The sequence below is a fragment of the Lepus europaeus genome, chromosome 6 (genome assembly GCF_033115175.1).
Source record: "Lepus europaeus isolate LE1 chromosome 6, mLepTim1.pri, whole genome shotgun sequence".
NCBI lineage: Eukaryota > Metazoa > Chordata > Mammalia > Lagomorpha > Leporidae > Lepus > Lepus europaeus.
Window position 1 is genome coordinate 67,595,846 of NC_084832.1, and position 25,170 is coordinate 67,621,015.

The following is a 25,170-nucleotide window of genomic DNA, read 5'->3' on the forward strand; positions in this document are numbered from 1 at the left end:
ATTTTAAAAATGGTCAACAACAGGAGCCACTGTGCGCTTGCTCCTCATGTGGGATCTCTGTCCTTAATGTGCTGTACATTTTGATTTAATGCTATAACTAGTACTCAAACAGTATGTTTCACTTTGTGTTTCTATGTGGGTGCAAACTGTTGAAATCTTTATACTAAATTGATCTTCTGTATATAAAGAGAATTGAAAATGAATCTTGATGCAAATGGAAGGGGAGAGGGAGCGGGAGAGGGGAGGGTTGCGGGTGGGAGGGAAGTTATGGGAGGGGGAAGCCATTGTAATCCATAAGCTGTACACTGGAAATTTATATTCATTAAATAAAAGTTAAAAAAAAATAGTCTTAAAAACATTTGCACCTCTCATCTTCCTTTTGTCATACACTTATGTTACAGAATCAATAACAAAGTGCAGAGATAGAAAGGCAGCTCACAACATCTCTATAAAAAGGCAGATATGGAGCAGTACCAACTCAGGCCAACACATTATCTTACTTTCAGTTTATTGAGAAAAAAGGAAATTATTTCAACCTACAGTTGTACATTACAAATAAAATTCTATCAAATTTAAAAGTGAAAATTAATAGCCTTAAAAATGACAATCTTTAGTGTTCTAGGGATGTAAAACCTTGCCAACAAAATAAACAAGACAATCAGGAAAGAAGTGTCTGCACTTGCTGCGGCGATCGGTGTAGAATGCTCTCTGGATCTTTGTACTCATTGATGGGATTCATCACAGCTGCATACACTTCACCATAGGCTCTGCAGACTAATTCAGTGGACTGTTTTATGATCTGCTCTCTATTGACAAACAAACAAAGCATAAACACATCATCTGAAAAGAAAGTGTTCCTAAGAAATTCATTTCAATGCATTTCAAAAAATGTGAAAGCTTCAGATTCAATGCATCACATCTTCATAATTATCACACATAATTATCACACTATTAATAACTACTGACAATCTACACAATTTATTTTGATTTAATTTTACGATTGATTAAATTCTCATTACTCTGTAGGTCCCAAAGGGCAATGACTGCCTTGCTTACTGCTGAAGCCTTATGGCAAGTGCCTTGTATAAGTACACTGTTAAACAAGAAACACAAACTGTACCCACCATCAAGGTATTGATATTACAAAAACAAATGATAACACATTATCTTTATTTTCATGAAAGAAGGAAGCTTACAATCAAATTTGTCAACACATTTTGTCTCAAGCATGCTTACAATACATTATCTTTTACCTACATCTCCAACAGTAACAAACCATATCCCCTAGATTTCTCTTCATCTACCAGATCACTGGAATAAACTGTGATATCTGCCTAGAATCACAGTATTCTCATGAAGACACATTTCTACAAAAGCATATACAATAATAATACAGTCTTTCAAATGTGTTAAAAATTATTCAGCCAAGATAACCAGAATTCAGTTCATTAAATCAGCATAAATTCTCTCATATTTTATATTATTTGCTTTCTGTCATCAGTTACTTGCATTATTCATATAAAATGATATCTATTCATAGAACAATGACATTTTTTCTAAGTATCCTCACCAGCATTTATTACTTCTTGATGTTTGGATGATAGCTATTATAAAGGGGGTGGGGTGAAACCTCACTGTAGTTTTTATTTGCATTTCCCGGGTGGATAGTGATACTGAGCATCTTTTCATGTGTCAATTGGCCATTTGTATTTCACCATTTGAAAAATGCCTGCTCATATCCTTTACCAATTTCTTAAATATACTGTTTAGTTTGTTGTAGTTGAATTTCTTGAATTCTTTATGTATTCTGGATATTAATCTTTCATCAGATATAAAAATTACAAATATTTTCTACTATTCTGTTAGTTGCCTCTTCATTTTGTTGTATGTTTCCTTTGCTCTGCTTTATGTAATCCCATTTGTTTATTTTTGCTTTTATTGCCTGTGCTTCTGGAGTCTTATCCAGTAAGTCATTGCCTATGCCAATGTCTTTTAGTATTTCCCCTATGTTTTCCTCTAGTAATTTGATGGTTTCAGATTTAGGTTTAGATCCTTGATGCACTGAGTTGATTTTTCTTTAGGGTATAATGTAAGGGTCTTAATTCATACTTCTGCATGTGAAGATCCAATTTTCCCAACACCACTGGTTGAAGAGGCTATCCCTTCATCAGCGAGGGAGTAACTTTAGCTCATTTTTCAAAGACTTGTTGGTTGTAGACGTGCGGATTAATCACTGGATTTCTAATATCTTCCATTGGTAACATATATCTATTTTTGTGCCAGTGCCAGGATTATTTTGATTACAATTACCTGGTAAGATGTCTTAAAATCTGATATTGTGATGCCTTCTGCTGTGTTTTTATTGTTTAATATTGCTTTAGCTAGTTGGGGGTCTCTTCTGTTTCCATAAGAATTTCAGGGCTGTTTTTTTCTATTCTGATTGGGATTGCATGGAATCTGTACATTGCTTTGGGAAGTATTAACATTTTATTGATATTAATTCTTCCAAAGCATGAACATGTAAGATTTTTGCATTTTTTGTGTGTCTTCTACTATTTCTTTCCTTAATATTTTGTATTTTCAATGTAAAGCTCCTTGGCTAAGTTTATCCCAACATATTTAAATTATTTTGTAGATATTGTGAATGCAACTGATTTTACAAGTTCCTTCTCAGCTATGTCATTGTTTGAGTATACAAAGACTTGATTTTTCTTTGTTGATTTTATATCCTGCAACATTGGTAAACTTTCTTATGAGTTCCAATACTCCCTTAGCGGAGTCTTTTAGTTCCCCTATGCATAGGATAATATCATCTGCAAATGGGGACAATTTGACTTCCTCCTTTCCCAGTTGTATTCCTTTGATTTCTTTTTCCTGCCTAATGGCTCTGACTAAAATTTCCACAACTAGACTCAACAGTAATGGTGAGAGTAGGCATCCTTGTCTGGTTCCAGATCCAAGTGGAAATCCTTCCAGCTTTTCCCCATTCAATATGATGCTGGCTGTGGGTTTGTCATATATTGCTTAGACTGCGGTGAGCTATATTTCATATGAACAATTTGTTTAAAGTTTGTATCATGAATCAAGTTGTATTTTATCAAATGATTTCTCTGCAGCTACTGAGATAAGCATATGGTTTTTATTCTACAATTTGTTAATGTGATTTACAAACATTACGAAAGACAGTGTGGCAATTCCTCAGAAATATGAAAATAAATCTACCACAAGACCCAGCCATTCCAATCCTGGGAATTTACCCAAAAGTAGTAAAAGAAGCATACGAAAAATTTATCTGTACTCCCATGTTTCTAGCAGCTCAATGCACAATAGATAAGACATGGAATCAATCCACATGTCCATCAACTAACGACTGGATAAAGAAAATGTGGTATATGTACATGATTAAACACTATTCAGCTATAAAAAATAATGAAAATCTGGAGATATTTATGCTTAGTGAAATAAGCCAGTTCTAAAATGAAAAATATGTTTTCTCTGATTTGTGGTAGCTAACATATAGAGTACAAAATATGTAATGTGGATGAGTGAAATTGACATTTTATGATTTAGTTTTTGTTTTTAGCTCTTGTCTGCACTCCTGAGGAACAGTGGTTTTTCTATTTACTACTTGCTGAATTCTTTATTTAGTGGAGGGTTAAGCTTGTTATTATTATAAGTAAATTGAAAGGGAAGGAGGGAGAAAGGGAGCATCATTATGTTCCTAAAATTTTATCTACAAACCACATTGAATTTTCTAAATATAATTAAAATTTTTTAAAAAGAAAAAAAAACTGATTTGAAAAAAAGTATGTCACTGCAAAAATGAAAAGAAAAACAAGAAAGGAAGAAGGACAAAGAAAGGGTGGGAGTGAGGAAGGGAGGGAGAGTAGGGAGGGAAGTATCATTATGTTCTTAAAGTTGTATATATGAAATACATTAAATTTGTTCCTTTTATATAAATAATAAAGAACACTGACACTAACTTTATGGTTTTTATAAATACTAAATTATACAAATATCTTTCAATCCTTACTTCCAAACCTATTTTTCTTGCAGTTTCCTATTTCATTTAATATAAAAACAATATCCCATGACCTCAGGGTTCTAATAATCACTTGCCTGGAATATACAGAACACTCCTATGTGGTCTTCCTTTTCCCATCTCTTCTATATTTGATCCATCATAAGCACTGCTACAGATGAATCTTTCTACAGCATACTTTTTATAATGGCTCACTATTATTGGGGTCTTCAAGGAGCTTCAATGGCTTACTTTGGTTTCAGAGAAGTCAACATTCCTTCCATATCATTCAAAATCTCTAATAACATCTTTATCACTATTCTCAACTTCTCTGTTTCTTCTACCTTGCCCTTGCTGATCACACTTTCCCATATGCCTAGAATGCCTTTTTTTTTTTTTTTCTGGACAGGCAGAGTTAGACAGTGTGAGAGAGAGAGACAGAGAGAAAGGTCTTCCTTTTTCCGTTGGTTCACCCCCTAAGTGGCCACCATGGCCAGCGCCAATCCGAAGCCAGGAGCCAGGTGCTCCTCCTGGTCTCCCATGCGGGTGCAGGGCCCAAGGACTTGGGCCATTCTCCACTGCACTCCCAGGCCACAGCAGAGAGCTGGACTGGAAGAGAAGCAACCGGGACAGAACTGGCGCCCCAACCGGGACTAGAACCCGGGGTGCTGGTGCCGCAGGCGGAGGATTAGCCTAGTGAGCCGCGGCGCCAGCCTAGAATGCCTCTTCTAAATCCTCTTAATAATGTGCAGCAAAAATATGATCCCATCCACGAGATCTTCCCTGATCTTCAGAACTACAAAGAATTACTTTCTTTTTTGGAACATTCATGTGCTTCTTCTGTTCCTTTTTTTATCCTAACATATTAAACTTCTACATTTTCTTGATTCTCAGACCCTAACCAAAACCTTTGTGTTGGGGAAGGGGATGGCTGGACATTGAATGAATACAATAACTTCAATATGAACATATTTAAAAACATCAAAATGAACTCTAAAAATGCTTAGGGGGTAGGCATTTAATTTACAGGTTAAGACATACACATCCCACATTAGTATACTTGGGTTTAATACCTAGCTCTTGCTCCTGACTCCAGCTACCTGGTAATAATGACCCAAGGAGGCAGTAGTGACCGCTCAGGTGGTTGAGTTCCTATAACACAGGTGGAATTTCTGGATGGAGTTCCTGGCACTTAGTTTCAACCCAGCCCAGCTCAGCCCTGGCCACTGCAAGCATCTGAGGATTGACTCAATGATGGGACCTGTCTGTCTCTCAATTAAAGTTGCTTAAAATACTTAGGATTACAGAAACATATGATGTTCACATCGCAGTTGTCCTGCAAAACTTCAAGTAACTTCATATTGTTCATGTTCATATATCCTTTAACACCCAGTACATTTTGAATGTGACAGGTGATTAGTCAATATTTAGTGAATGCTTCAGAGGGAGGAAAAAAAGTAACTTTTTAATTTATGGAGCCTTATTCTGGACTCATGAGCCACCACCTTTTCATGAATTAATGGCAATTCCATATAGTCAGGAGTATAGTTACACAACTGACCAGTCTAACATGATAGTAATGGTAGTAATAACACTGTGTTAATTGTCATACAAATGAATGCCTTCAAGTCATCATCAATAAAACACCCATTAACCTGTTTTTATAAGAATTATGTTCTGTTGGGATAATAATGACTGAATAATATATTTGTTAGACTATTTGTGGGAATAAGTCAATCTAGAAAAGAACAAAAATAGGTCGGCGTCGCAGCTCACTAGGCTAATCCTCCACCTGTGTCGCTGGCACTCCGGGTTCTAGTCCCAATTGGGGCGCCGGTTCTGTCCTGGTTGCTCCTCTTCTAGTCCAGCTTTCTGCTGTTGCCCGGGAAGGCAGTGGAGGATGGCCCAAGTGCTTGGACCTTGCACCCGCATGGGAGACCAGGAGGAAGCACCTGACTCCTGGCTTCGGATCGGCACGGCGTGCCAGCCGTAGCAGCCATTTGTGGGGTGACCGATGGAAAAGGAAGACCTTTCTATCTCTCTCTCTCTTTCTCTCTCTCTCTCACTCTAACTCTGTCCAAAAAAAAAAAAAAAAAAAGAACAAAAATAGTTGGATAGAAAGATAAGGGAAGTCCACTTGTCCACTTCTGATCTTAGTTCATCTGTACCCTATTCTGATGGAGTCTGAAATTTTGGATAGTTTGAGGAACATGACATTTTCCAAAACTTGCTGCATGTTCTAAAATCAGAGAAGGTACATTGAAAAAATTCTCTGAGCAGAGTGGAGTGACATTACTAGTTGCATTATCTTTCCACTGGAAGGGATGATGGAAGGAACTGGCTTGGAAAGCCACAAAACCAAATGAGGCTTCAAGGTATTTTTTGATCTATTGATTGGTGATCCTTCCTAAAATTAATTGAGCTTAACAATGAATCTATCAAAGTGATACAAAAATTTTTCATAAATGAAATAGAAAAATATGAAAAACTAGTACAAAAATTTTTCATAAATGAAATAGAAAAATATGAAAAACTGGTATTTTGAACTTTGTTAGCTATATTTTTTTTATTTAGTTAAGAGGCAGGGGGAGAAAAAGAGGGAGAGGAGGGGAGTGGAAGGGAAGGGAAAAGATGGGTAGGGAGAGGAGGTGAAAGGAGGGGAAAGGAAGGAAGGGAAAGGAAGAGGAGAGAAGAAGGAAGGGAAGGGGAGAGGAGGAGAGAGTGAAGGGAAGGGGAGTGGGGAAGGGAGGTCAGAGGACAGAAGGGTATGATATGAATGAATCCATCTACTGGTTCATTTCCCAAACATCTGAAATGCCAGGACAAGGCTGGGCCAACGTCAGGTACTGGGAACTCAGGTCTCCCATGAGGACTGCATGGGAGTCCTACTTGGGCCATCACTTGTTGCCACCCAGGGTCTGCACTGGCAGGAAGCTTAACTCGGGAGTCAGGGCCAGGAATCAAATCCTAGAACTATGATATGGGTTGTGGGCATCTTAATCAGAGTCTTATAACTAGTATAAATGCCTGTCACAGATAAAAATATATGTTTAATAACCCATTTTCCAACAAGTCAGGTGCTGGATTTTATAAGTAGCACTTTCAGGGGCCAGTGCTGTCACACAGTGGGTTAAACCATGGCTTCCACTGCCAGCATCTCATAATGGAATGCCAATTAAGAATCCCAGATTATCAGTTTATGATGTGGTTCCATGCTAATGTGGTTGGTAAAGCAGCAAGCCAAATCTGCTAAGTGGGAGGTCCAGATGGAGTTCTGGGCTCCCAGCTTTTGCCTGGCCCAGCCCCAGGGGTTAGAACTATTTGGGGAATGAAACAGCAGATAGATCTCTCTCTGGCTCTCCCTCTTTCATTCTACTTCTCAAATAAACACATACATACATACATAATAAATCTTTAGCAACAAAAAAAAAAGAAATAGTGCTTTTTGTTCTTTATACAAAGAATATTTAATAGAGGCTTTTAGGAAATGTACAAAGAATTAATTACTATACCTCATCTTCTAGAAACTCTACTAGACCTAAACAAAATGTACATTTTGGTAATATTTAAAGATTACACAGAAATAAGGCTGTTACTTCTCTTAAGAAGTTTAAAATCAGAATAAGATGGAATAGTGAATAGAAAATAATTTTTGAAAATTCAGAAAATGTAGAGTGATTTATTGAAAACTCTAAAGTAGTGGACTGTAAATTATATTTTTAAGTCTTAATGGTGAAAAATTTTAAACTTACTCAGTTAGCTGTAACTCACGGTACATTGTTTCTACGCAAAATCATTTTATAAAAGCCTAAATTCACACCACAGCTACTAAACCATTATAATTCCACAACAAAGAAACCCAGGATAAAGCAATACTGCTAAGATACTGATAATTAAATAAAACCAAGCCAAATAATCCAAGAAAAGAGCTTCTAACTGATTTTAAAGGGTGATATTTGATGGCATAGAGCTTATTCATTCAGTTTATGAAGCTGATAGGATTAGGGACAAGATTAAAACATGAAAGTGGAGGCCAGCATTGTGGCATAGCAAGTAAACTTGCTTGGCCTACAATGCCAGCATGACATACAGGTGCCAGTTCATGCTCTGGCCACTACGTTTCTGAGTAAGCTCCCTGTTAATGGCCAGCAAAAAGCAGTGGAGGATGACACAAGTATTTGGAATCCTGCAACCATGTGGGAGACTCAGATGAAGCTCCTGGCTCCTGGCTTTGGCCTGGCCCAGCCCTCGTCGTTGTGACCATATGGGGAGTGAAGCAGCAGATGGAAGTTCTCAGACTTTTAAATAAATAAATAAATATTTTTGAAAAATTAAACATGAACATGGGTATGCTGCAGAAAAAAGAGCAAAATTGTGAGAGAAAATGTAGTCTTTCACACAGTGGGAAGAAGAAGGTGAAGGAAAAGGAACTGTTTCTTCTGCTCTACTGGAAAGCTCTAAAATCAACATAGAAATACAATGGAAAGGAGATTCTCTAAAATGAGTCTGAATAAAATCCAAAGGATAAAAAGGAGAAACTAAATTGATAGCACCAAGTCCAATTTCTGGACAAATGTAAGAGTTCATCTAATACTATTAAAGCCAGGTCCACATACTCAATTTCATTAAATGTATTCTCATGAACCCTATATACCATGGAGTGGAGACGAAATGGTACAGTGGAGGAAAGTGCTGTCTGAAGACTTGGATTGAAGCTCTTCCACTTACTACTGTTGCCTTCAACAAGTAATTTAACTTTTCCTAGCTAGTTTTTCCACTGTAAAGTGAAGTAATGAATTAGTTAGTCCTTAGAAGGTACATTAGCTTTTCAACTGTTCCATTGAGAGTTAAGGGTATTTTTTAAAATTCTGTGTGTCTGCCTGTCTAGTGACATGAACACATTCACATCCACACTCATATATACATATATATACAGTATTTTGGGAAGTTGGGATCCATAAATATTGATTTGTAATAAGCATATCAGTTATTTGTATATATGTTTCTGTAGTGTCAAAAACTTCTTTTATCACTAGGCTAATCCTCCACCTTGCGGCGCCGGCACACCGGGTTCTAGTCCCGGTTGGGGCACCGATCCTGTCCCGGTTGCCCCTCATCCAGGCCAGCTCTCTGCTGTGGCCAGGGAGTGCAGTGGAGGATGGTCCAAGTGCTTGGGCCCTGCACCCCATGGGAGACCAGGAGAAGCACCTGGCTCCTGCCATCGGAACAGCGCGGTGCGCCGGCCGCAGCGCGCTACCGCGGCGGCCATTGGAGGGTGAACCAACGGCAAAAGGAAGACCTTTCTCTCTGTCTCTCTCTCACTATCCACTCTGCCTATCAAAAAGAAAAAAAAAAAAATAAAATAAAAAAAATAAATAAATAAAAAAAAAAAAACTTCTTTTAATTTGCCATTCTACTACCCCATTCTTTAAATTTCTAATAATAACTGTATATTCATTCTATTTATTTATAAATATAGATGGAACAGATTTCATGTATTTCATATACAGTTTTAAGAACAGAATGATACTTCACACCCTTGCTTCTCCCTCCCAGTCTCCCTTCCCCTTAATTTTTTTTTCATTTTGCAATGACATACTTTAAAAAAAAAAAGATTTATTTATTTATTTATTTGAATGGAAGAGCTATAGAGAGGCAGAGGCAGAGAGAGAAAGAGACAGAGAGGTGTATTCCATCTACTGGTTCACTACCCAGGTGGCCACAATGACCAGAACTGAGCTGATCCGAAGCCAGGAGACAGGAGCTTCCTCTGGGTCTCTCATGTGAGTGCAGCAGCCCAAGGGCATAGGCCGTCTTCTATTGCTTTTGCAGGCCCTAGCAGAGAGCTGGATTGGAAGTGGAGCATCCAGGACTCAAATCAGTGCCTATATGGGGTGCCGGCACCACAGGTAGCTGCTTTAACTGCTAAAAAACAGCACTGGCCCCAATGATATATTTTCAATTTACTTGATTATCACAAGCTTAATCTCCCACTAAATGATAAATTCAAGGTAGTACTAAGAGTACTGACAAAGACCATAAAAACTAATCAAATTTCCAGATGTCAATTCTACTCATATACGTTACCTTTTTTGGACTCTATATATTAGCTGCCATAAATAAGAAGAAACATGGTATTTGGCTTTTTGGAATTAGCTTATTTCATTAAGCATAACTGTTTCCAATTGTATCCATTTTGTTGTGAAAGACAAATTTCATTCCTTTTATGGCTAAGTAATATTACATAATGCAAAAATACACAATGTCTCTATTCAGTCATTATATCCAGTTGATGTACATCTAGATTGATTCCATATCTTACCTATTGTGAATAGAGTTTCTAAAAAATGAGAGTACAAGTAACCTTGTCACATGCTGATTTCACTTCCTTTGGATAAATTCTTACGAATGGGGTGGCTGAGTCATATGGCAGAGTAATTTTCAATTTTCTGAGGAATCTCCATACTGTCTTCCCTAACAGGTATAATAGTTTACATTCCCACCAACAGGGTATTAGGGTACTTTTTTGCCATATCCTCCCAGCATTTGTTATTTTTGGACTCAGGTGAAATTTAATATAAATTTGCATTTCCCTGGTGGTTAGTAATACTGAGCATCTTGACATATGTCAATTAGCCATTTGCATGCCATCCTTTGGAAAATGCCTGTTCATATCTTCAGTCCATTCTTAACTGGATTATTTGTTATGATGTTGTTCAGTTTAAGTACCTTATACATTCTGGTTATTAATCTGTTATCAGAAATATACATTGTAAATATTTTCTTCCATTCTGACAGCTGTTTCTTCACTTTGTTGTATGTTTCCTTTGCTGTGCACAAGCTTCTTAGCTTGATATAATTCCATGTGTCTATTTTTGCTTTCATTGCCTGTGCTCCTAAAGTGTTATCCAGAAGTCTAATTTTACCCACGCCTAGGTCTTTCAGTGTTCCCCCTATGTTTTTCTCTAGTATTTAATAGTTTCAGGTCTGAGGTATAGATCCTTGATTCACTGTTGAGTTGATTTTTATATAAGATGTAAAGTAGGATTCTCATTTCATACTTCTGCATGGAGAAATCCAATTTTCCCAGCATCATTTGTAGAAGAGATTTTCAGTGATTTTAGCTCATTTGTCAAAGACTGGCTGTGTGAATTACTTTCTGGGGCTTCTAATTTGTTCCATTGGTATACATCTATTTTGATGACAGTAACATTTTGTTTTGATTGTAATCACTGTAATATGTCTTGAAATCTGGTACTATGATGTCTCCAGCTGTGTTTTTATTGTTTAAGATTGCTTTAGCTATTTGGGGTCTTGTGTTTCCCATGAATTTTAGGGTGAATTTTTTTTTATAGATCTGAAAAAGATGTCCTCGGTATTTTGATTGGGATTACATGGACTCTGTAAATTGGTTTGGGTACTGTGGACATTTTGATTATATTAATTCTCCCAACCCATGAACATGGAAGATTTTTCCATTTTTTGGTGTGTACCTTCTTCTATTTCTTTCCTTAATGTTTTATAATTTCTTTGTATACATCTTTCACATCCTTGGTTAAGTTTATCCTAATGTATTTGTTACTTTTTGTAGATATTGTGAATGTGACTGATGTTACAAGGTCTTTCTCAGCCATAGCATTATGTGGCTATTCATTTTTCTGTATCGATTTTTTATCCAGCAATTTTGCCAAACTCTTTTGATAGTGCCTTAGTGGACTCTTTTGTTTCCCCTATGTATAGATCATATCATTTGCAAATAAGGAGAATTTTATTTCCTCCTTCCCCATTTGTATCTTACTGATCTCTTGTCTAATGGCTCTGGCTATAACTTCTAGAACTATAATGAATAGTAATGGTGACAGTGGAAAACCTCTGTTTGTTTATCTTAAAGGAACTGCTTCCAGCATTACTCCATTCAGGATGGTGCTGGCTGTGAGTCTGTCATATATTGCCTTAATTGTGGTGAGCTATGTTCCATCTATACACTCCTTAAGTGGGAGAATTTAGGCCATTCATATCTCAGGTTATTATTGATAAGTAATGACTTGCTTCTGCCATTTTTCTGAAAATATTCTCAGTTTTTGTTTTGTATTTCTTTTGTAATTTTACTAAAAAGTTTCCTGCCTTCACATTCTTCCAGGTTGCTGATTATCTGTTTCTGTAAGTAGCACATCCTTAAGTATTATTCATAAGCTTGGCAAGGTAGTAGCAAATTCTTTCAATTTATGTTTGTTTTGGAAGGCTTTTATTTCATATTCATTTATAAATGAGCGTGTTTCTGAGTACAGTATTCTAGGTTACAGCTTTTTTTTTTTCTTTCTTTTAGAACGTGACTATGTCTCTCCATTCTCTCCAAGCCCAAAGAGCTTCTGTTGAGAAATTAGCTGCCATTCTAACTGGATATCCTTTAAAGGCAATCTTGCATTTCTCTCTTGCACAATATAGGATTTTTGATGTTTTATTTTTGAAAATTTGACTATAATGTGTTGTAGTGAGGAACTTTTCTGATCTTGTCTATTGTGGTTTCTATCTGCTTCCTGTACTTTAATGTCCATATCATTCTCCAAATTAGGTAAATGTTCTGCTATTATTTCACTAAATAATTTTAAGCCATTATATTTTTCCATACCTTCAGTAACTCCTAAGAAATGCATATTTGGGTGTTTGATGGTATCCCATAGATCCTGAACATGGCTTTGGCTTTTCTAATTTTTTCATCTTCCTCCCTCCCTCCCTCCCTCCTCCCTTCCTTCCTCCTTTCCCTTTCCTTCCCCTCCCCTCCTTTTCCCTCCCTTCCCTTCCTTCTCCTTCTCTTTCTTTCTCTCCCTCCCTCCCTTCCTTCCTTCCTTTTGCCTAATTAGGTATTCCCTGAGATTTTTCTTCTAGCTCAAATATTCTTTCTTCCACCTTACCAGGTCTCTTGTTAGTTTTCCATTATATTTACTATATGACATACTGATATCTTCATTTCTAATAGTTGGTTTTTTCCTTTAATATCTCTATCTCCCACCCAAATTTCTCAAACATGTCAAGTTCTCTAACTATTGTGCTTGCTTCTCTGTGTTCTTGAATAGTCTTTAAAAAAATCTATTTATTCAAAAGGCAGAAACTAAAAAAGAGAGAGTGAGAGAGATCTTTCACCCACTATTTCACTCCGAAATGGCCACAACTGCCAGGGCTGGGCCAGCCTGAAGCCAGGAGCCTGGAACTGCATCCAGGTCTCCCACATAGTTGCAGGGACCTAAGCACTTGGGCCATCTTCCACTGCTTTCTCAGGTGCACCAGCAGGGAGCTGGATCAGAAGTGGAGCAGCTTGGATTCAAACTGGCACCCATATGGAATGCCAGGATTGCAAGTGGTGGCTTAACCTGTTATGTCACAGTGCTGGCTGCTTGTGTAATCTTATCATTCTCTTGAATTCCTTTTCAGGAATTTCATCAAAATGCTCATCTTCATAGTCTAATATTGAAGTACTGCTGTGTTCCTTTTGGGGAATCATATGTCTTCCTTGTTTGTGTTTCTTGTATTTCTATGTTTGTTTTTATTTATCTTGGGAAACACATGCTGGTATCTCCCGTGAGGGCTTTGTTCATTGAAATGCACCTCTATAGCTTACCAGAATGCCTGGTCCTTTGGCAGATATCCAGTTATGTGTTATATGGGGCCACGGAACTCCAGCCAGAGCTCGAGGGTGGGGCAACAGTCCAAAGTGATTTCCAATTTGGGTGTGGTTGATCTCATCTACTGTCAGCAGCAGGGAGGGTAGTATTGCACTGGCTGGTATGTTCACAGCCCTAGTCCTTCTCTGCCAAAGTGGGCCAACTGCCCAGGGTGAGCACACAGTGCCTGTCCATCCCACCCACTCAGATGCACACATAGGATCCCTGAGCTCTATACTGTGAGCTTGGGCCCTCTGCAATGACTGTTCCCAGCACTCAGGGAGAACTGAGCTTCTTGACTCAGACCCAGTGATTGCCCAAAGACCCATCAACATCCCTTGTCCTTCTCAGTTTCCTGACCTAGCACACAGTCACAGGGTGCTAGGGTCCCACTACCTGCCCTGTGAGCCTCTCTATTCACTGAGAGAACTGTCCTGTTCCTGAAGTCAGTTTGGGACATGCTCAATCTGACTTGCCCCAAATGGTAGAGTTAGAAACATGCCAGGGGATTCCAATTCAATCCCATCAAGATGGCATGTACCAATGCCATCTCACTAGTCAAAGTGATCAACTTCAGTTCACAATTGATCACAATGAAAGGATTAAGAGTCAAAGGGATCACATAAACAAGATTAGTGTCTGCTAATACTAACTGAAAGAATTAAAAAGGAGAGAACAATCCAACATGGGAATCGGGATACACAACAGACACACAGAATGGCAGATGTCCTAAACAGCACTCTGGCCTCAGAATCAGCCCTTAAGGCATTTGGATCAGGCTGAAGAGCCCATGAAAGTATTTTAGGCATGGAAATCCAAGACACTCTGGCAAAACAAAACAAAACAAAAAAAACCCACCAGACCTAAATGAAAGATCTCTGTGAGTGAGATCCCAGTGGAAAGAATGGGCCATCAAAGAAGGAGGTACCTTTCTCTGAAGGGAGGAGAGAACTTCCACTTTGACTATGACCTTGTCTAAATAAGATCAGAGTTGGTGAACTCAGAAGGCTTCCATAGACTTGGCAACTCATGACAAGAGCCTAGGGGGCCGGCGCCGCGGCTCAATAGGGTATTCCTCCACCTAGTGGCGCCGGCACAATGGGTTCTAGTTCTTGTCGGGGCACCGGATTCTGTCCCAGTTGCCCCTCTTCCAGGCCAGCTCTCTGCTATGGCCCGGGAGTGCAGTGGAGGATGGCCCAACTGCTTGGGCCCTGCACCCGCATGGGAGAACAGGAGAAGCACCTGGCTCCTGCCTTTGGATCAGCGCGGTGTGGTGGCCACAGCGCGCCAGCCGTGGCAGCCATTGGAGGGTGAACCAATGGTAAAGGAATACCTTTCTCTCTCTCTCTCTCTCTCACTGTCCACTCCGCATGTCCAAAAAAAAAAAAAAAAGCGCCTAGGGGGATTACTGACGTTATAAACAAGAGTGTCAATTGTTAAGTCAACAACAGGAGTCACTGTGCACTTACTCCCCATGTAGGATCTCTGTTCTTAATGTGTTGTACAATGTAAATTAATGCTACAACTATTACTCAAACAGTACTTTACACTTTGTGTTTCTGTGTGGGTGCAAACTGTTGAAATCTTTACTTAATACATACTAAATTGATCTTCTGTATATAGTGATGATTGAAAATGAATCTTGATGTGAATGGAATGGGAGAGGGAGCAGGAGATGGGAGGGTTGCAGGTGGGAGGGAAGTTATAGGGGGGAAAAGCCATTGTAATCCAAAAGCTGTACTTTGGAAATTTATATTTATTAAATAAAAGTTTAAAAAAAGAAACCTGGAGCATAACAAATCTGCTTCAAAGTTCAAAAAAAAACATTATTTTAAATCTTTGTATTTTATACATTTTTCTCAGATTGTATAATAAAGTACATACTTCTGCTTAAAAAATCAAATCAACTCATTTTTCCCTATTCAGTCATCTTGTTATTTCTTTATATTTTCCTCACCCTTTATCTTAAATAATATATGTAGAATCTATCTATCTAACTATCTATCTATCTATCTATCTATCCAGCCAGCCAGGCAGCCAGCCAGCCATCTTTTCTGCCTAGTTTCTTGGTATAAATTGTTTGCTAATCACTATTGTCATGTAGGAAATACAAAGTCTCAAATGATGATAAATCATTATAGTTAAAAATAATCACTGCTCAAAAATGCAAATGTCTTAAGTATTCTATAACTAAACCCCAAATGATCATGTCAGTCCAGTCATGTGCTTCCTAAAACTTGGTTATATTCTATCCACTGATAACATCATATACAAGAAAAAAAAAAAAGCAAACTTTTTTTTTCAGTCATTTATACTGACCATTGGTTCTAGAATGGACAACCATCTCAGATCTTACTTACACACTCTACTTTGATGATCACAGCTAAATCCGTGGTTGAGGGATGGGACATACTTTTAGAATTGTTCTGTACTCCAGATAGTTACAAGATTGAAAGACACTCAAAAATCTAGTTGAAAGAGGGAAAAAATCCTTTTATCTGAATATAAGCTATGGTCATCTATTAAGTTAGATCTTTAACTCTCCTAATCTCTGCTCCTATGATAGCTTCATATATGTTAATTTATTAAGTAATGCATTATTTGGTCCTGGACAGTTTAATTACCCTTCCATTGTAAGTATAATTTTCAAAGAGTTGAGAATATAACTCAAACAAAGAATGAACACATATCAAAAAGTTAACACCTCATTATTGAGCAAACTGCTAAGATGGGAAAGCTGGAACATTTTGAGGAAATGGTCACTTATAGGCATTTGAAAATGAAGGTCAGAATAAAAGAGGTTAGATACAAAACAGGTTAATGTGCTATGGGACAAGACAAACCATGACCTTTAGAGATATTTTTCCCACTAGCCACACTCTACAAATTCACATGTTCATAGAGGTTAGAGACTTTAATCAACAGTCAGTGGAATCAAACAAAGGTACATTCCCCTAAATAAGTAATCCCTAACGGGACTGTTACAAATGTTTCATTATGACTGGACAGGTCATGCTGTTTTGCCTGCCCTCATTTGCCTTATTTCCAAGTTTTAGAAGATCTTTATTATTTCTTCCACTCAAAGTAGTCTGTGATAACAGTATATAATATAGCAGATATAATAATAATGTAGTTAGTTTTCTGCTACAAAAAGATAAAGGCATGGAGGGAGAAGATGAGTTTTACAGAATGGAACTAAATAGTTACTTTCTAGTTACTTTTGTATTAGAAAACCATACACTGAGGAGTTCAATTTGTCCAGTTAGAAATACCATACTGTCATAAAAAATCTGGCATTATAAATTTTAAAAATCTTAATAAATGTTAATATGTAAACAAATGGAGATATCCTTCTCATTTTAAAATATGTTCCTAGACATTAACTGAATTTGAAGTAATTATTTAAAGTGCTAAGCTAAAAAATGAACTGCTTACTTTCATAATCAGTAGTGAGCTCATCATTAATCAGTACTTTAGGATTTGTGGTTGCCATAACAACATGACACAACTTTCATCATTACCGTAAACCTGGTATTTCTGGAAATAGCTTACTTCAATATTCGAGTTTTGTGATCACTAAAACTGAGCTTTATTATAAAATCAGAGTTGAGTGCAATCAAATGTGCATGTGAGAAAAGAAGGTGTTAACAATTTAAGCCTCAAAATTCAAGAAGAAAAGATGATAATATACTATGAATGACAGATAAATTAAAATTTTGATTTTTTTATCATAATAAAAATATCTAAAATGTTTTAACATGTCAATTAAATTTTTCATCCCAAGTCATTTTTCTGTTTCTCAAAGTGAAATTAGACTATATTTTAAGAGACTGTGTCACATATCTCACACAAATGTTATCCATTATATATAAAATCTTTGAGCATCCTTTAAAAATAATAAAATACCATACTTATCAACACAGAAAGGACTAATAAAAATACAATATAGTTTAGTGCTGAAGAGAATAGACTCTGGGATCAGAAATACTAGAGTCAAATTTTAGCTCCTCTTCTTATTAATTGCTGGACCTTGGTACAATTACTTAACCTTTCTAAGTCTAAGACATTGTTTTCATGTATAAAATGGACATTTTAATTTATAGTCTTATTGGGAGGATTAAATTCAGTAACCCTTTAAAGGGTCACTCTGCTTGTGAAATGTAGGTAAGATTGTAGTGGTTGGGATAGATGGTAGTTGGCAGAGCAAGGGTGAAAACAGAATATTTTGGAGGTTAAGATGATAATTCAGGCACAAAAGAACCAGAGTAATGACTGCAGAGATGCTGAAAAAGATCAGAACCCCCCCCCCCCTTTTTTTTTTTTTTTGACAGGCAGAGTAGACAGTGAGAGAGAGAGACAGAGAAAAAGGTCTTCCTTTGCCATTGGTTCACCCTCCAATGGCCGCCGCAGCTGGCACGCTGTGGCCAGCACACTGCACTGATCCAAAGCCAGGAGCCAGGTGCTTCTCCTGGTCTCCCATGGGGTGCAGGGCCCAAGCAGTTGGGCCATCCTCCACTGCACTCCCAGGCCATAGCACAGAGCTGGCCTGAAGAGGGGCAACCGGACAGAATCCTGTGCCCCAACTGGGACTAGAACCTGGTGTGCCGGCACCGCTAGGCAGAGGATTAGCCTGTTGAGCCATGGCGCCGGCCAAAACCCCTTTCAAATATTTCTTTCTAGGTAACTAAATATTTAATAAAATAGTTTCATTGGAATTGTATTGAATTTACGCATTAACCGAATACTAGTGAATTTTCTCAACTATGAATCTAATATACCATTTATTCAGACTTCTTTTAAAATTTCCAATAGTTTTATGCTTTAATCATAAAATTTTCCAAATATATTATTTGGTTTTGTTCCTTAGAAACAATACTAGCCATTATGAAAAGAACTTTTATTTTCTCATTTCATGTTCTAATTAAATACTGCTTGTGTATAGGAAATACATTAATAGTTGTATGTTAATTTTCAACCTGGCCAAGTCTATTTTAGTTCTATTAGCTTATCAACTATTTCCCACCCAGACATATAAATGAATTTTATTAATTGTTCTCAATATTTATGACTCTTCTCCATAATACTGACTCATTGTTCAGAGAAAAATAGATGTGATATTAAGTGTACACATCTTATTTTGTACATTAATAAAATATTTCTAAGGTTTCATCATTAAATGTGATGTTTTCTATAGATTTTCAATGTCCCAACATGGTCACATGCTCTTCTTTTCCAACAGGTTTAAGCAATGAGTTAGTGTAAAATTTTTCTCTGTATCCTTTGGCCATGATATAGTCCTCTTTTAATGCAATGGCATGTTTGTTATTTTTATTAAGGATTTTTATATATTTAATATTTGCTTTACTTTCCACTTTAAAAAATTTATGCAGAGTAATTTATGCATTTGTGAGTCCAGAGTGACATTCAATACATGTATTTAAGATGTTCTAAGGCCTAGCACTGTGATGCAGCAGTTTAAGCTGCTACTTGTGATACTGGTATCTCGTATGACCACTGGTTCAAGTCCAGGCTGCTCTATTTCCCATCCAGCTCTCTGCTAAGAAGGCAGTAGATGATGGTCCAATTATCTGGGCCCCTATTAACGACATAGGAGACCTGGATGGAGTTCCAGGCTCCTGGCTTTGGCCAGCCCTAGCCGCTGTGGCCACTTGCAGAGTGAACCAGGATATGAAAGATCTCTGTTTCTTTTTCCCTCTAACTCTGTTTTTCAAATTAAAAAAAAATTAAATCTTAAAAACAAGATTCTCTTAAGTATAAAATTTATCAGTATAAAATAATTCCATTTTGAAGTTTTAATGATACTTTGAATTCAGTTTGGTCAATACTGCCACTCTTGCTTGCTTTTTGTGTCATTTCTTTTAAATAGCCTCTTTTTAATTTTTTTTTATTTTTTTTATTAAAAACTTTTATTTAATGAATATAAATTTCCAAAGTACAGCTTATGAATTACATTGGCTTCCTCCTTCCCATAACTTCCCTCCCACCCGCAACACTCCCCTTTCCTGCTCCCTCTTCCCTTCCATTCATGTCAAGATTCATTTTCAATTCTCTTTATATACAGAAGATCAGTTCAGTATATATTAAGTAAAGATTTCATCAACAGTTTGCCCCCACATAGCAACACAAAGTGAAAAAATACTGTTGGAATACTAGTTATAGCATTAAATAACAGTGTACAGCACATTAAAGACAGAGATCCTACATGATATTTTTTAAAAATTAATTAATTTTCTATGCCATTTCCAATTTAACACCAGGTATTTTTTTTTCACTGCCAATTATCTTTATATACAGAAGATCGATTCTGCATATACTTAGTAAACATTTCATCAGTTTGCACCCACACAGAAACACAAAGTGTAAAAATACTAAACAGCAGATTAGGTAAACAGTACTTTTAAAAACCTATATTGAGGAGCCAGTGTTAAGGCACAGAGAGTTAAGCTGTAGCCTGCAATGACAGCATCCCATTTAGTGATGGCTCATGTCCCAACTGCTCCACTTTTGATCCTTCTCCTTGCTAACGTGCCTGAGAAAGGAGGGGAAAATGGCCCAAGTGCTTGGACCTCTGCTATCTGCAGGGAAGACCTAGAAGAAGCTTCTGGCTCCTGGCTCCTAGCTTTGGTCTGGCCCAGCCCTGCCTGTTGTGGCTATTTGGGGAGTGAACCAGCAGATAGAAGATTCTCTCCTGTAATGATGCCTTTAAAATAAATAAATCAACCTATTAAAAAATCCTACACTGAGATTCTCCTATATTAAAATAGGATAACAATTTATTCATTTATTGTAAACTAATAAACTAGAATATGTAAAAGCAATCTTACTTTGAACTATCTAGTTGTTCAGTTCTATTTTCTCTTTGCTCATTCTTACAATAGCTTGATGGCTATTTTATGTGCTCTTGAAAAGAATGTGGGTTTTTTTTTTTTTTGCAGTTATGAGTGGTATTGTGTAACTTTTAATGTCGAGACCATTAATTTTATTCACTATTCAGTTTCTTAACAGCATCCTGATTTTCTATCTACTTTTTCTACCAATTACTAAGAAAGGAGTGCAAACTATAATCGTTGATTCGTCTAGTCTTCCTCAATTCTAGGAGCCTCTACTTCATGTTATTTGAAGCTCTGTTGCTAGATGCATATATTTACTATTTTATTTTCTTCAAGAACTTGTTCTATTATTATTATGACATGTTTTTATCTATGGTATTATTATCTGTTCTGTAGTCTAATTTTTCTGATATTAACATAGTTACTTCAGTTTTATTATGATTAGTGCTTACACCATACATCTTTTATCCCCTTTTAACTTTTAAAGTATCTTTGTATTTAAGATGTATATTTGGGGCAAGTGTTTGGTACAGAGGTTAAGCCACCATCTGGGATGACTGCAATCCATAATGGAACACACAGATTCAAGTCCTGGCTCTGCTCTATATTCTAGTCTTCTGCAAATGTGCACCCAGAGAGGTGATGGTTCAAGTTCTTGGTTTCTTACCACTGACATGGGAGACCTAGATTTAGTTCACAGCTACTGGATGTGGCCTGGCCCAGCCCTGGCTGTTGTGGGAATTTGAGAAGTGATGAGACATCTTAACAAAGTAGATTTCTTATAGACCACGGGTAATTAGGCTATGTTTTTTCACCTAATCAACCTCTGTGTTTCGACTGGAGCATGTAGTCCTTTTATATATTAGTTACTGATATGGCTACATTTAAGCGTACATCATGCTATTTGCTTTGCACTTATTTCATCTGTTTTCCTCCTTTTGATATAATTTTTCAACATTCTATTTTATATTATCTCTTGCCATATTATAATTTGTTTGTTTCAGTGGCTGATAATTTTGTTTGTTTCAGTGGCTGCTATAAGATTTATAATCTACCATCAGACAGTATTATATATTTCAAAGACAATGCAATAACCTTACATCACAAAAGTATACTTCTACTTCTCTCCCAAGTATGTCTGGACAGAGTCAGGTCACATTTGGGATGCCGAGGAAGGAAAAGGGCTGAGAACTATCATTCTTCAATGGTAAATTTCCTATTCTAAAAATAATTTCTTGCAAGAAATACACTTGTTCTTTAAAAATGTATGAACATTTACCAACTATTTGGAACCAAAAACACTTACTTTACTGTGGCACTTAGAAGAAAGTTCAGCTGTGGCATTAACAGGTTGTCTGGAGCTGACAGGTAACGGTCAAACTGAAGCTAAATGGAAGAGAAAGGCAAACTATGAAGTATGTGTTTGCTAGCAAATAGCTCAAACATAATCAGCTCTTTTAAGGATTTATGTTTTATAGTTCTTGGTGTCCAAATGAATATTTTCTAATCATCCTAACTAAAACTAACAACTTTTTAATTTAGCAAATATTAGCAAAATCTACTTTTAGAATCCTGAATTCAAAGAATTCATTTTAATATCCCTCACTAAATCTACTAAGAAGTCACGTCATCAGATTTCAAGTCTACCTTACCTCCCAGAATCTGCTGTATTTACTAATGTGTTCTTGAATACATTTATTCAATGAATATTTTTAGAACACCTACTACTAGAAAGCTGCTATATCAGGTAATGAAAATATATCAGGTACTGAAATAAGCAAAAGAAAACAATTTTCAGATTCACAGAGCTTACAGCCAAGTGAGAGACATTTTAAACAACTAATAATGTAAATAAATATATATAATTACAAACTGTGTGAAATGTGACAGAAGAAAAAACCAAGGTACTGTAAAGTATAACTGGGAACCTAGTCTGAGGCTTGGCAAAAGCATCTTTGAGGAAAGGACATTTGAAGTAATATCCGAAAGACAAACAGACATTAAGCAGGGAAAAAGGGCTCTGGGAAAGGAGAGAACACAGAGGGAGGCTGGAGGTGAGAAGGAAAATGACAAGTAGAGATCAGCTCTCATAGGACTTGACAAGCAGAGATCAGCTCTCATAGGACTTACATGCTTTTTTAAGGGTTTCATTTTTACATAAAGCCATCAGTAAACTATTAAAGTAGGGAAATAAGCTAAGTCTTAAGACACTAAATCTAGCTAAAGCAAGAATGGAATGGAAGACTAAAATTGTCAGCACAAGGTATCTGTTGCAGAGAGTACTGAAGTCAATGTCGGGAGAGTTGGAGATATTTGAGAATGTCAGGGTGAAATCTTCAGGACTTGGATACTGGCAAGATGAAGGAGATGACTATCAGATTTTACATTTATTTCAAAGTATTATCATAAGGCACAACTATATTCTTCATGCATTTATTTAGTCAGGTAAGAGCTGCATGCCATACTAAATTATGCCTATTTTCATCCCAATTTGTAGCATGATATCTTCAAAATTGCAGAGATTTGATCATTAATTGTTGAAATGAAAAACAAACTGATATTCTTACCACTGTCTACATTAAGAACACACTTAGAAGAGGACTGAGCCAGGATGTGGCAGGGTTGTAATGGAATATGCTGAATTGAAGTTCTTTTGAAACCTCAAGTAGAGGCATCAAACTGTTGTATATGAAATTACTAATCATATACAAAACTCAACCTAGACTTTGTTTCATTATAAATATAATATACTCAAATTAACTGTTTTTAAAATTAAGAGCAGGCACCTAAGAATTTGTAATAGGTCTTAAAACATTTTGTAGGTTATATGAGGGACAGAAATGTGTTTAGAGATTAGAAACAGAAGGAGGAAGCAAACATTTATTGAGTTTTAACTAATACTACTGATCTTTATGTGAACATGTCTTCACTTTAAGAAGTAAATATATTGAAGTGGAAATACTAGGTCGTATGGTGAGTTTCTATAGGATTTTCTAGGAGCCTTAAGTCTTCTCTTAATTAATCTAAAATTCATTTTTTATCATTTATTTCTATTTGAACTTTTTTAAAGAAAGCTTTTATTTAATAAATACAAATTTCATATGAAGTACTTTAGGAATACAGTTGTTCTTCTCCCCATACCTACCCTCCCACCTCCACTCCTGTCCCACCTCCACTCCCTCTCCCATCCATTCTTCGTTAAGATTCATTTTTAATTAATTTTATATAAACAAACTCTATACTAAGTAAAGATTTCAACAGTTTGCACACACACACACACAAAGTATAAAGAACACGTTTTACAGTTAATTCTCATAGTATAACTCATTAAGGACAGAGGTCCTACAGGGGGAGTAAGTGCACAGTGACTCCTGTTGTTGATTTAACAATTAACACTCTTATTTATGACATCAGTGATCACCCGAGGCTCTTGACATGAACTGTCAAGGCTATGGAGGAATTTTGAGTCGTCAGTATTTAGACAGGGCCATAAGCAAAGTGGAAGTTCTTTCCTCCCTACATCTTTCTTTGATGGCCCCTTCTTTCCACTGGAGTCTCACTCACAGAGATCTTTCATGTAGAACATTTTTTGCCACAGTGTCTTGGCTTTCCATGCCTGAAATGTTCTCATGGGCTTTTCAGCCAGATCTGAATGCCTTAAGGGCTGATTCTGAGGTCAGAGTGCTGTTTATAGCATTTCTCATTCTATGAATCTGCTGTGCTTCTCATGTAGGAACATTTTCTCCTTTTTAATCCTATCGTTATTATTTATGTGATTATTGTGATTGTTTTTATTTATGTCTTATTTATGTGATCCCTTTGACACTTAATCCTATCTATATGACCAATTAAATACTTAATATGATCACTTTAACAATTAAGATGGCATTATTACCACTCTGCTTAATGGGATTTGGAATCCCATGGCAAGTTTTTAGCTTTACCTTGGGGTAAGTCCATGGGAATGAGTGCAGAACTGTATAGCTCCTCTCTCTCTTATTCCCATTCTTGTTTTTTACTGGGATCTATTTTCCATTGACTTTATACACCTATTATTAATTCTATGATAAGAGTTCAATCAATGGTATTAAGTAAAAAATAAACAAAAATAATAAAAAATAAAATAGCAAACTGTTCTTCAACAGTCAAGACAAGGGCAATTCAAATCTTTGCTTCTCATAGTGTCAATTTCACTTCTACAGGTTTCCTCTTAGGTGCTCTGTTCGTTATCACAGATCAGGCAGAACATATGGTATTATCCCTTTGGGACTGGCTTATTTCACTAAGTATGATGCTTTATTTGAACTTTTTTTAACATCATATTTCCTTTGCATTTCTACAGATTTTGTTGTTAAAGTTTTTGTTTGATATTGAGAAGTTATGATGGTTGTTTCTATGTACAGTGTTTTTTATTTTGACATAATGTTCTTATTTAGTTTTTCAATTGAAACATTAATATAGTCAGCTCTGCCTTATTCTTTGTACGTGTAGGAATCATGTGGGTGTATCTCTTTATGTTCAATTAAATTTAGTTTTAATAGATGACAAATTAGAAAGCCCTGGCATTCAAAAAATTCTAAAGAATAATTTATGAAATTCAAATCATTGTGGTAGGAAGTATATGAATTTTAAACACTTA

At 36.5% G+C, this 25,170-nt stretch overlaps 1 protein-coding gene across 1 annotated transcript in view; it reads right to left on the bottom strand.

The window, feature by feature from the left end:
* Positions 1 to 297: 297 nt before the first annotated feature.
* COG6 (component of oligomeric golgi complex 6) overlaps positions 298 to 25,170 on the bottom strand; it is a 105,385-nt gene continuing 80,512 nt past the window's right edge. The window contains exons 18-19 of the mRNA XM_062195357.1: positions 21,838 to 21,917; positions 298 to 806 (exon numbers count right to left, since the gene is read on the bottom strand). Coding sequence (XP_062051341.1) covers positions 659 to 806; positions 21,838 to 21,917 — 228 coding nt within the window. The 3' untranslated portion in view covers positions 298 to 658. The remainder of the gene's footprint in view (positions 807 to 21,837; positions 21,918 to 25,170) is intronic.